General features: G+C 41.0%; 3 protein-coding genes across 3 annotated transcripts; 1 reads left to right on the top strand and 2 right to left on the bottom strand.

Annotated features, from left to right (window-relative positions):
* Nucleotides 1-769: 769 nt before the first annotated feature.
* On the bottom strand, nucleotides 770-4006 carry I206_100261 (uncharacterized protein; the record flags this gene model as incomplete). Its single annotated transcript, XM_019152838.1, has 4 exons — nucleotides 770-2925; nucleotides 2978-3654; nucleotides 3742-3851; nucleotides 3983-4006. 4 exons carry the CDS (start codon nucleotides 4004-4006, stop codon nucleotides 770-772), a joined length of 2967 nt encoding a protein of 988 aa, XP_019014976.1.
* A 1819-nt stretch (nucleotides 4007-5825) lies between these two features.
* I206_100260 (pantothenate kinase) lies at nucleotides 5826-8354 on the bottom strand (the record flags this gene model as incomplete). The annotated part of the gene is made up of 7 exons (XM_019152839.2): nucleotides 5826-5928; nucleotides 6445-6538; nucleotides 6611-6672; nucleotides 6740-6959; nucleotides 7035-8049; nucleotides 8115-8180; nucleotides 8253-8354. 7 exons carry the CDS (start codon nucleotides 8352-8354, stop codon nucleotides 5826-5828), a joined length of 1662 nt encoding a protein of 553 aa, XP_019014977.2.
* Nucleotides 8355-9734: 1380 nt separating this feature from the next.
* I206_100259 (uncharacterized protein) lies at nucleotides 9735-12570 on the top strand (the record flags this gene model as incomplete). Its single annotated transcript, XM_019152840.1, has 6 exons — nucleotides 9735-9815; nucleotides 9949-10252; nucleotides 10310-10656; nucleotides 10712-11108; nucleotides 11169-11455; nucleotides 11515-12570. The coding sequence occupies 6 exons, from the start codon at nucleotides 9735-9737 to the stop codon at nucleotides 12568-12570; spliced, it is 2472 nt and encodes an 823-aa protein (XP_019014978.1).
* Between the last annotated feature and the right edge of the window lie 440 nt (nucleotides 12571-13010).

The following is a 13010-nucleotide window of genomic DNA, read 5'->3' as shown; positions in this document are numbered from 1 at the left end:
TTGTTGAGAAGAGATTGGTTTTTCTCGAAATTTATCAAATATATGATTATGATTACTTTTAAATAGGCTTAATGTTTTTGTGATGAAGCTTGTTTTACAATTAATACCATTTAGCATATTGTCATTTTGTCAACCGAGATTACAATTGTTGATACATCTGAAAACATAGTTCCGGCGGATCTTTTAAATCTTTTTTCAACCTTTCGATCGACACAAGCTATTATCGTTAAGTTAAGTAATCTTATTCAACGTTCATTCTTTTTTGACTTTGCTAAATTATTCAGAAAATATACATTTGTATGCAGCTCTATAATAACAAGTGCCTCTTAAAATTCAACACGAATAAAGAATAACGATACATGATTTTCTATTTCGATACATATTTTATTTTTACTTTCCTTTCCTATACTTTCCTATTGCATATATATAATTATATATATTTCTGTTTTATCTATTACTATAGTTTCCGATTTTATACTGAATTTTGACTACTGACTACACAGGCAAGAATGATTAATGTGACTATGAAATTGAAGGGTATCATATATAGAAAAAAACAATTCGGGAAGGAATGAGAAAAACATTTTGTGATAATCCACCGATAAACATCTGTCATACTGATAAATGTAATTTTGGTAAAGGCGAAACGGTTATGTTTTATAATTACATATGCTAGCAAAAGGCAGGGGAAAGAAAGACTAAATAGACTGAAAAACGACTTTTCAGATTGACAAACAACGAGACGAGCTGAAATGTCCATGAAAATAGATCACCTATCATTACCAGTAGCAGCTCGAGGGTTCAAGCTCCAATTAGGATAGAACATTGAATTTGCTTGAGTTTGATTGATTGACAAATGATTCTGTGATGGAAAGACTTGATGAAAGTGTTGTTCTTGTTGTACCGATGAATCAAATTCGTTTCCACCATCATATAACGAGAAGCTAGCCTTTTTTCCAGTGTCCTCAGGTAGAAGAGTTTGACTTGCTAATCGCTTATTACCCGGTCTGGCCATATGAGGAGGGACTCCACTTGGGAATTTAGTTGACTTCTGCGCAGGCGGTGCATATTGATTATTATTGTTGTTATTAGCGTTTTTGTCTTGGCCTAGAATTGACTGGGGTATACCGAAGGAAGGCACACGCTCAGGTGCCAAGGTTTGCTCTAACGCCGAAGATCTTTGCACGACACTAGGCAAAGGTCTGCTGGCTCTATGGCTGGAATTGATACTATCGGTGAAAGGCATTTGCGATTGAGTTTTACCTAACTTAGTATTCGGTTGACCACTGAGTGAGAAGCTAGATTGGCGTTGTTGAATCTCTTTGCTCCATTTATGAACATCCGCATTACCGTTATTAGGAGTATTATTCTCACCTGGCGCGGGGTGCTGTGATGGAATATACGAAGTTTGATTTTGGTTATCGGTAGGTTTAGGTGTAAGACCATTCAAGAAGTTGTTGAAGAATTGCGGACCGTTGAGAATTGGGGACTGTAAATCTGGCATCGAATTGGATTTGCTCAACGTCCTCTTACCCATACCCGGTCGCGGAGTCATGATTGGGCCAGAGGCGTTGAAATCGAAATCAGTCTTTTGCTTCTCTCCCATCGGGGTGAGCCCAGTCATTGGCTCAGCCATGAACAAGCGCCATAGATCCTTCACGTCGGACAAGCTGGGCATAGGTTGTGATTCAGTTTGTTCGGATTCTTCATTGACTCCTGTCAAAGTTGGGAATGTTGGTCTTCGAGCTGCTGTATCTGCGCCCACAAGCATCCTCTCTTGATTCGAGGTCATGCCGATCGATAGGCCAACAGTCGAGGTGCCTGAGTATGGCTCTGGAAGGGGTATGAATGAGGATTCGGAACTGCTGAGAGAGTCGTGAAGGGTCATTTGAGCCAAAGCATTTGTCCATTGCCCAGCACTTGACCTCCTTCGATGGTGTCCTTGGGATTGCCCTGGATCATATTGAGCATCATTGAGATCCAGGAAAGTCGAGTTGGTGGATGCGCTGAATGCAGATCCATTGGCATCATCTGAGATTCCACTCTGCTGAGGTTGCCAGGTCGCATTAGGAGTCACCGATTGGTACATCTGAGGAGGCCATTGATAATTGAGATTACCAGCAGAATGCACGTTTGCTGCAGCAGGATTGACTTGAGTGGGAGATTGTTGAATCGGAGATGAGTTGAACGGCACGATGTACGTGGGATCACTGTTGTGGGTTTCAAGGGGCGGCGGCGGTACCTTGAACTGCTTAGATTGCTCTTGCCAGTCAGAGCCAGGTAAGAAATCTCCGGTGAGACCGGTGTAGCTGGTCCTTCGTTCCAGAGGCTCGTCGAGATCAGGCGGACTAGTGGTATTGTTGGTCAAGGATGGTGTCGCTGCGAGAGCTTGAGGAGGCGAAGTATCTCTAATTTGGGGCCCACCTGCTTGAGATGATATGGGTGCTTGATAAGATGCGGTACTCTGTAGAGCAGGGTGGTAACTCGCCGGTGACTGAAGCACCTGGCCGGTAATGTTTCCTGGCGCTGTCCCAAGAGGCATATTGGCATAGGGAGAGATTGCCACATCACCTTGCATAATTTGCCAATTTTCCATATTTGCGGAATGATTCATGCTCGACAGACTACCCCAGTGACGTGCTGGAAGGGCAGTCGTGGCGGCAGGAGCAGGCGGAAGAGATGAGACAGAATTATGGCGCTGATGAGGAGCAGGCGTTGCCGTTGTAGCGACTGGACTGCTGTTAGAATAAGGCGAAGAGAATTGCGATTGGGGTGACGCAGTCATCGTTGGGTCGGGCACATGGTGTATCTGGACTTGAGGTGATTGAGTGGGTGCGTATTGACTTGGCACGAGTGGATATGCAATAGTGCGCGATCTTTGTGGCTTGTTGTAAGAGCACTTGATATTTCGATGAGTGCATCGGACTGCAAAGAAGGAGTCGTAAGCTTCGCCATGTATGATACGAGTTGGACATACGACAAGGATCAGCAAAGTCACATCTGACTTTCGAGTGATTACATTGATCACAAGCTCTCTTCTTGAATCCCCATTCGTACATTATACCGTTCGCGTTGGTGATTGGCACTTGACCAATTGATGAATATCCTTGTTCGGAACCGGTGATCTTCATGGGAGCGGCAGTGAATGGCGGGTCAAAGACAGGCATGGAGTTTCCACCAACATGAGTGGGATTCCCCAAGATTGCGTTGGGATTGCCGGTAGCTGTGACTGGGTTGACGAGAGTCTGACCATAAGGTGAAGAGGAAAGACCTGCGGTCATTGCAGATGTAGTCGCAAAGGCCTGCGAAGGATTGTTGCTCCATGTCTGCATTTGGCTTTGAGAAGGATTTGAAATGTTCGGATCTGTCAGTAATGGATGATGAGGGTACATTCTTTGCGCTTGAAGTTGCGGCTGTTGATTAAAGCTGGATGCTCTCGGCTTCTCTCTACCTTGACCGACATTGACAGGGCCGTTCGGCTTATTCTCATGAGAACCCGACGCCGAGTTATTGGAATTGGCGATACCGGTGGGTTTACTCATTGCTGATGCAGGCAACGATTTTCGTCTGCCCTTCTTCGTCACCTTTTCTTTCTGAGGGGCATTTTCGTCGGGCGGTTTGTGAGCTTTGTTAACGTGTCGAGAGAGTAGATCACTAGGATTTGCCAATGGGTCAGCTACAATGGATTCCATCAAAGTGGCCAATATTTCGATGGCCACGGGCAAAAGAAATACAACCCACCTTCTAGCAAATCGTAAGGGACATTGTTTGCACTCATAAGGTCTATCACCTGTATGAGCTCTCAGATGCCTTCCGACATGTTGAGGTCTAGTGAAGGTTGCCGAACATAGCTATAACGTGTCGAAAAAACGGAAATCAGTGATTGACATTCTCGACTAAAGAAGCCTTTGACGGAGACAAAGGTGCAGCGTATCATAAGGCATTTCTTTTAGGACATTAGGAAGGCATTTGATCTACGTACCGGACATTTATGATCACCTCCCATGCTAAAAGTATTTTATTGGTTGGTAAACTGCACTGCTAATGTCCACAGAGATGGATAACAACGCTTGAATGAAGTTTGTCAGTGAATCCTGATGGAGAACCTTGTTAAATTCTACTCTAATGTCTATTCCGGTTCAACGATATTAATATTTTCGAATATTTGAATCTGGTATCTTCCTCTTCTAACGGATCTGAAAGTGTGTGTAGGGTTGTGTTGCGAGAGTAGCGGGAAATTTATCTGATAATCCAAGACTGTGTCACAGACACTGTGTATTCAACAGTTGGAGGGCATGAATGATAGTTAATAGAAGAATTGATTTCCGACCCTTTTACTGTTCACTGTTTACTGTTTACTGTTTATCTAATCGCACTTTACTGGAATTGGAGATAAAGCTTCGATCGTCATATACTAAGAAAGGATCAAATTAAGAGATACTTCTAGCGATTCGTGTATTATGACTGATTTGAACTCTTGAATACTTTATTAATAGGTAATGTACAGGATTTAATGACCAAGACAAATACAAGAGAGCATTCACTGCAAAGAGTGATAATGAATAATAATGTATGCAATAATGATTAATGGTGACGCACTCGGAAGGGGGAAAGAAAAGAGAGGGATTAGACAGGGAATACAAATCGTAAAATGATAAATTCTAATCATAATTACGATTTTACATTAGGATTTTCTGTTACTTTAAAGGACGGGTAACTAGTACGAGTACGAATAAAGGTACTACCGTTACCATATAAAATTATGATGACGTCAAAAAAATACAATGTTATTTAATTCGGAGAATTTCTATTCTCTTTTACCCTTTTTCTTTTTACTCTCTCTCTTTCCCCTTAGACCTTGATATTTTGGTCATGCTTAGTATATTTTTTTGCTTTTACCTAGTCTAATACTTTTCGCTTTTGGGTTTGTGTGTTTGTTTTTTTTTTTTCTTGTCTTTCGGTTAATTGCGTTTGGTCTAGATTTTCCGCCATTTCTTAATTTCTCATGAGAACTATATGACGATGTGAAGAGGAAAAAGATCTTCACTTCATATAGGTACCTTCTTTTAATTTTCATATAAACACACTACTACAGTGATAACAGTAGAAGTAGTAGAGTATACAAGATCGTAAAGTTCAAACTAGTTTTGCAGCATTGGTAAAAATAAGTCCCTGATACCGAGATTCATCTGTATAATTTTACTTGGTATTAAAGATATCATTTTTGAGCTAAGATTTGATAACGAGTCATAGATCGTCATTTTAGTATTTCTCTATTAAAAAAAAAATATCTTTTTTTTTATGTCGATCACTATAAATGCAAATTCGATAAATTCAACGAATAATCCAACGAGAGCCTTTAAAAATCGGCATGATCGGCAGAAAGGAAATAATATATCATTATTGAACTGAACAAATATATTCTATTCAAATCACTTGATTCAAAATGTTATGTGAATTAAATTTGTGGGAATCAATTTTAAACTTTTTTCAAATTGTGTTAAAATGATTCCCACATGATAATTATGATCATTTATTTTTGAATCTTTCAAATCTCTTTTTTTCCTTACCCTCTTAAAGTTTTTCCTTAAAACTTTCTATATACAAATCAACGTCAATTTGATTCCCACTAGCTCATTACGATATAAGAAAGCGGCTCAATATTTTATCATCTGATCTGATTTTCGGCCTTGAATTATCATCGCATTAATGCCTTCTCAACGATCAAAAGACTCCTATATTACGAAAAGATAAGATGTTCCCCATCATCCAATGCATTTTAGATATAAATGTTTATGAGATGCAATAAATACAATCCCGCTTTTCTACTCTTCCAACTTTCCGTTGATATCACTTTGTATGACTTCAGATTCTCCTTGAAGTTGATTATCGGGTTCGACGTTTTTTATCCATGCACCAATGGCCCCTCTATATTCCCATTTCACATATACGTATGGTCAGCTCCCGTAGATAAGCCACTAACGGAGAGGAACGAAAATCGGAAGTAAAGGTAAAATGGTTTCGCAAAATTGGCAAATAAGGATTACACAATTCACAGGATTATCATTAATTTACGTTCCTGCTGTGAGCAAGGCTGATCGAAAGAAATGACCGAGGAACGGGAAAAAACAAGTTATAGTAGCGATTCCAGTAAAAAGGATTTTTACCGATGACGTTTAGATGACCTCGCTAGATTCAGCCGAATGTATTGGCGGGAAGCGGCGGATGTTACGGTCCGCTTGCAGGCGTTCGTTCTGAGCTGAGATTGGAGTGGTGAAGAAGAGTGATTCTCTGACATCGTCATGATGAAATTGCACGACGTGTGGGAGGGCAGAGACTACAGAAAGGCGAATCGAAAAAGACAACAAGAAGATCACAAGGTGAAGAAGACATAGAAGCAGATGATATAGCGATACTTAGTTAGGAGGAATTTCTTGCACTCACAGGAAACCTTCATGCCTTAGGAAACATGCTCTCATCGTTCCTTTGCTCCAGAATCTGATAGCATATGATAATGTAGATATCGTTGCGGCATGTCCTACGCATTGAAACATAAGGCTTTAGTATAAAGTGTATGACTGAGAGTTCCCTTCATGTCAAATCCACTCACCTCGGATGAAACATCCTCCGAAGAAGACTTTATCCAACCCATACTTTGCAGCATTCATGTAGCTGATAAGAGCATCCTTGATAAGCTGCTAGACTAGATAGTTGATTGAAAGATAGGACCGAAACTCACGCGACATGACCAATATTATTACTGATAGCATACAGCAAACTCCTAGCGATGTCCTCCTGTTTGAATGATTTCTTCGCTTTGCCTTTCCTGAACACTTTACCGAAGGACGAAGCAATAGTTGAAGACTTCAATCCGATTTTAGAATAGTCTGATCCATATATGTCTCCCACCAGCATGTCCACTGCCGAATTGTCACCTTGTTCCGAGAGAAGTAACATTTCTGCAATATTCGAGCATTAGCCGGATTGCCTATTTATTCCGCCTTAAAGATTGTTACTGAACAGGAGATACCCACCATCAAAATTTTCAGCATCGGTCAACAAGCTCAGAAGACCCCATAAAGTACCTCCTCCTAACGAAGTTCCACTAACTCTTTCAAACGAACCATCTTCATCAACTTTCACAATACTAACTCCACTTCCTATATTCACTATCAAGCATGGGAAATTTGGTACGCTGTCGGTCGAGTTCGCATCGGCAAAAGTCACTTGATAAGCAGGCGGCGTTGGTGAAGGTCGAGGTAATTCTGAAGGAGGAATTGTCAACTTCTCAGCGGGTGGTGTTTCTCTTTCCGTTGAAGCGGAATTCGTATGTGAGACTTTGTAGACTAATTCTTCCGAAAACCAAAATACTTCTTCTGGGACTCTCGTAATAAATCCTAGACCAAGTATCAAACATTCCATCTCTTCTTCCCTCTTTACTTCAACTTTGAGCTCCTTTCTAAGTAGATCGTAATACATATGTGCGCCTCCACCAGTAGCCATAACTTTAACATTCTTTTGCATTTTCTCCAAGCTCACTCTATTGACCGCTGCGGAACGATTTATAAGATCTTGCAGAAATTTAATCAGATCATTTATATTGTCCGTTTCAAATCGCGCGAAGTTGAGCAAACCGCCTGGCAGAGGTGGTGGTAAAGAATCGCTCCTCTTGTATTTTCCCGGATGAGATGTCGAGAAACTACCTCTGTTATTCGATAAAGTTGATGCGTATGATCGTATAGTTGCAGTGGATGAAGAAGCTTGGTTTCTGTAATCCTCAGACAAGACTCCGGGTGTAAGGGCTCCATTCAGCGTTGGATGGCGTTGTGGCGGAGAGTGGTCAAATGGTGCGTGGGAATGTGGATTCAGGGAAGGTGATGCATTATGTCTAGACGAGGATGCTGATGCACCATTGGAGGCAAGTGGTGGGATGAAAACCGATTCAGAGGGAGGTAAGAAAGGTGAAGAGTGTCCTGATTGAGGAGGCGTGGTTGATATTGGTAAGTTGGACCGCGTGAAATATACGACTTTGGCTAAAGATCCTCCAATCTAAGCATCCGAATGGTCAGCACAGTGGAAGGGTCTTTCGAGCTTCCAATATCAACTGAGCTTACATCTATAGCTATATGCGAAACCGGCTCGATGTAATGAGGAAGATATATACCCCTTGAATCTCGTGTCTGTAAAGCACAGAGGTGATAATTTAGTCTCCGTCTTGCTTGAATCACCGAGCAGATAGAAACCTGACTTACTGCTGGTGATTCTTCTTGGACTATTTGTGCCCCAGTCGTGTCCACCACTATTCGTCTTGCTTGAGGTATAGATATATCCGGCATTGGTGAACTGGTCGGCATTTCGGACACTCCTTGTCTCTTTTATCGAACGCAAAGCGTGGAAATATACACCTTTTGCCCTCTCTTATAATTGGTAGATCGCCAATGAGGACCGGAACCAAGTCAATTGCGGGTTTGCTCTACGAGCAAGAAGAGGAATGCTGACTAAGGATATTTCGTTTCCGGTACGGGCTTACAAGAAGCTGTCACTCGAGAACATATGCCGTTTGTGTCGCGGCTTTGAGATAAATAGGGAGCCGTTGGGCCTAGAGGACAAGCCGAGGCGTTATAATGTCGAGGAATGATTGTACGAAGCGAGCGTCTCTGTCAGGATAGTCTCAACTTTTTTTTACAATATGAAGATGGAGCCAATACCAAATGCATCTAAAAGTAGCTTTTGGGGTAAACAATTACCGGTAATGAAGGTGATATCACGTGGTGTCATCCGTTATAAGCTTAGTGAGATAAGGTTGATTCCGGCGTATGGGAAAAGGGGAAAATATATATGACGTGGTAGTTTTTGTTAATTGATAATTGACCAAATTGTTCGCGTTGTATGGAATAATGGAATAAATGCGCTTTTGATGCGTGTTCATATTTTATGTTTTATTGTGTCTTGTTTTATCTTAGTTCACCCACTGCATTCCGCATTTCGCATCTACTAGATCAATGACATAGCTTTGCAGACTCTTTTCAGGCGAGAAAAGTACTACATCGCAATGTCAACCTCATTCCCAATTGTCGAGTGTTCTTAATACTCCAATTCCCCAATCATAAATAATTATACTTGATCTTATCGAACTCTCCTCTCATTTAATATATACCATTTATCCTGCTAGAAATTCTGTAGATTTGATACGGGTGAGTCTTTCAGAATTCAGTTGTTGGTCGTCACACCTTATTCCTCAACCCCCTTTTCCCTGGCTATGATGATTATTATTTGTCGCCCCAGTCCTAATGGCCTCTATCCCATACGTGGGGGACGCCTTGTGGATTGACCTTATTCGCACTCCAGCCTTTTGTTGCGTCTCTGAGCCACCCCTTGATCACATCTTACTTGTTAAGATTATTATCTCCCTCATCCACGTGATGAGCCAATCCTTTCTGTTGTTGTATGTTGAGAAGGAGACTAAGCTGACTTGGTACTTCGCCTTCTCGTCCGACAGGATCAAAGGATATTTCAAAACACGACTACCCGATGGTGACTTATTGATAAAGTAGGAGTCGACAGTTGAGACTGTGAGTGGTATTTGCTCTGTTCCCGAAATTTTTCCGATATTATTTTATGCATTATCATATCGTCTTATTTGTTTGATCTCAATCCACTTGTTCCCATGAAATTTGGTTTTTATGAATTCGAACTACGTTTGATCCTGTTGTCACACATTCCGATTTTCAACCATGTCACCGCCAGAAAGCCCAAAGATTAATTACTTTTCCATGCTAAGACTGACCCAAAATAATAATCTGGGATTGAAGTCAGTATGTATTTATGCTTTGATGAGGGCTCATTACCACTTTATTGGTCATTATCCAACTTCGATCTTGTGTTTTGTTGTGCTAGTATCCTTCGTGACTCAAAAGTTGATGCTGATGTTCGAACGTTGGATAATAGAAAGCAAATAGCATTCACTCTGCGCCAGTCTCACCAACCGGAGAAGAGACAGATTCATATTTTCCATCTGTACCTGGACCTACGCCTGCTCGAACACGACCGAAGCGCAGATTCACCCTACCTACTCGAGGAACAAGTTTACCACCAACATTCGAGATGGATTCTACAGCTGTCGATGGGATTGTACCTTTGGCTTTGGTACAAGGTGTACCAATGCTAAAGATATCCAGTAGGAAGATGAAACAGGTGATCATGCGTATACGAAACGATGGGATCTCGTGGTCTTCCAAGAAGGATAATACAGGTTAGTTCTTTGCTTCAAATTTCCATCGAAACAATCAGCTAATATGTCCGATTATAGTATCAATCAATGAAGTTCGGGACTTGAGATTGGGTCAGCCACCTTCAGATACCTATAATTCCTCTCGATGGATCACTATAGTTTACGTCAGAGGCTCCCAATGGAAAGTCCTACACATGGTAGCCTTGACTGACGAGATATACGATCTATGGGTCCAAACTCTGAAATCGCTAGTCTCGGTCACGACTGATAAACACGTTTCGGACGTTACTCCAGCAGACCCCGACTTGATTTGGATACGGCAACTTTGGCCTATAGGCAGTAAAGTCATAGACCGGGAGAAAGCGGAAGCCCTTTGTACTCAAATCGGGCTGCAGATCCCTACTCAAGTTGCCAAAGCTTACCACGTAGGTTTACGGCGAACTTATCTCATTGCTTCTGCTAATGTATGACGTACCATAGGGTTCACTCGATATAAGCACCTTTCACCAATTGATCAAAGATTGTCAAACCCGACCAGAGATCGACAAGATCTACGCGGAACTCACTAAAGATGGACCTTTAGATCCGACTCTGGTCAATCAGTTCTTGACCGACACTCAAAAGCTGGCGGATACGAAAGGAATTTTCGAAAAGTACTTATCCGGTTCTGATAGAGTCTGGTCTTTGTCTTCCCTCATCAACTTCCTATGCTCAGCAGACAATTCATCGAATATGCCGCAAGACATGGGTCAACCGATACAACATTACTTCATATCCAGCTCGCACAACACCTATCTCGTTGGAGAACAGTGGAGAGGAGAAAGTACCGTTGAGGGTTACATTAGGGTTTTGCTGGCTGGATGCAGGTGTGTTGAGAGTAAGTATACTCCTAGACACTATAATGAGAGTCGCATCTGATAACCTCCTGGACGCACAGTGGACGTACAATCAGGAGACAACGAGCCCGTGGTCTACCATCGCAAAACCCTCACATCGAGCGTATCGGTCCGGGACATCTGTCGAGCAATCAATCAATACGCTTTTGTGTCTTCCCCTTATCCTGTGATCATCTCGGCCGAGATCCATTGTTCGTATGAACAGCAGAACCGTCTGGCCAGCATTTTGAAAGATGTCTTTGGAGAACGATTGGTGACCGCTCCCCTTGCTGGACCTTGCACAGACTTGCCTAGTCCCGAGCAATTGATGCACCGAATATTATTCAAGGTGCGCTCGCTTTCACTGTACTACATGTAGCGGTGCTGATTTGAAGGTATTTAATTTAGGCCAAACCACCTAAAGCTGAACCGAAATCACCTAAACTTTCTCCTATTTTCCCTGCACCTGATTCAGCGACTTCATCAACAGAGTCCGATAGTGGTTTTGCAAGATTGACGCGAAGATTATCTATTCAAGGTAAAACTGAGAAACCAGATCTTTTCTCTAAAGATCTGGCGGATCTTTTAGTTTATACGACAGGAGTGAAATATAAGGGATTCTCAAAATTGAACGAGTATGCAACGAAAGAGCAGTTCAGTGTTTCCGAGAGAACCGCCAGTAAGATCGTAAGAGAAAACAAACAAGATTGGATTAAACATAATTTCAATCACATCTCGCGAGTTTACCCTAGAGGAACGAGGTTAACTTCTAGTAATTACGATCCGACTATAGCTTGGAGTGCAGGTTGTCAGCTCGTTGCACTGAATTGGCAAACGTTAGATGAAGGATTTTTACTTAATCATGCCATGTTTCACGGTTCAACTGGATATATACTCAAACCATTAGCACTTCGATCGAAAATTACCGAAACTTTGAAAAGGTATAGAATTAAAGTAGACATCATTTCAGGTCAACGTATGCCTTTGTCACCTGATTTGTATGTTGAAATTACCTTGAAACCCTCTTCAACGTATTCATCATGGTCTTCAGCCAGTTCTTCTTCCTCCTCTTCATCTATGTCTCCCGGATTTATACCTGGAAGTTTAAACGGAGAACAAAATATATCATTGCCACCTTCACCAATGAGTCCAACCAAATTTCGTCGAACACCAACATCTCAAGGAATCACTCTGAATCCACATTGGCGAATGAATGATAATATCGTCTTCGACTTGAATATTACTCCAGCTGAATTATCGTTGAATTTTTTACATTTGGAAGTCAAGAATAGACAATCAGGTTTGATAGCTCAACACATAAGACCGTTAAATTTGGTTCCTAAAGGATATCATCATTTACCATTATACGATGGAATGATGTCTCGATTCGTTTTCGCGACGCTTTTTACTAAGATTGAAATTGATCAATTGGAACATAATATACATTCGCCTACTTTTAAGTAGATAGAAATGAAAAGATATCGAATTTGTAAATCGTTAAATATGTAGCTTGTAGATGTTATCTGATACATTCAGAGATTAATTTTGTATATAACCTTAAGATTGTATTTAACGATCAGATTTAACGAGAATGCACGATAATGACGACTTTGTTTTTTTTTGTGATATTGTATATTCACATAATCTATACTATTATAAAATCTTTGCTTTATTATTATCCTCTTCATCCCATCCTTCGGGTTTTGGAATATTACCCCAATCTACTAATCCTAAAAATCTTTCCATTTGATCAACAACTTGTTCAACTTGTTCATTATTATTCTTTTCATTTAAATTAGATATTGATTTCGAATTTGACGAATTTGAATTAAAGTAAATTATCTAAATTTATTATTCCCCAAAAAAAAAAAGAAAAACACCAAAAAAAAAATGCATATCAGCAT

This window comes from Kwoniella pini, chromosome 1 (assembly GCF_000512605.2).
Source record: "Kwoniella pini CBS 10737 chromosome 1, complete sequence".
Classification (NCBI taxonomy): Eukaryota; Fungi; Basidiomycota; class Tremellomycetes; order Tremellales; family Cryptococcaceae; genus Kwoniella; species Kwoniella pini.
Note: the sequence above shows the minus strand (reverse complement) of the source record. Positions and strands in the feature narration are given on the sequence as shown.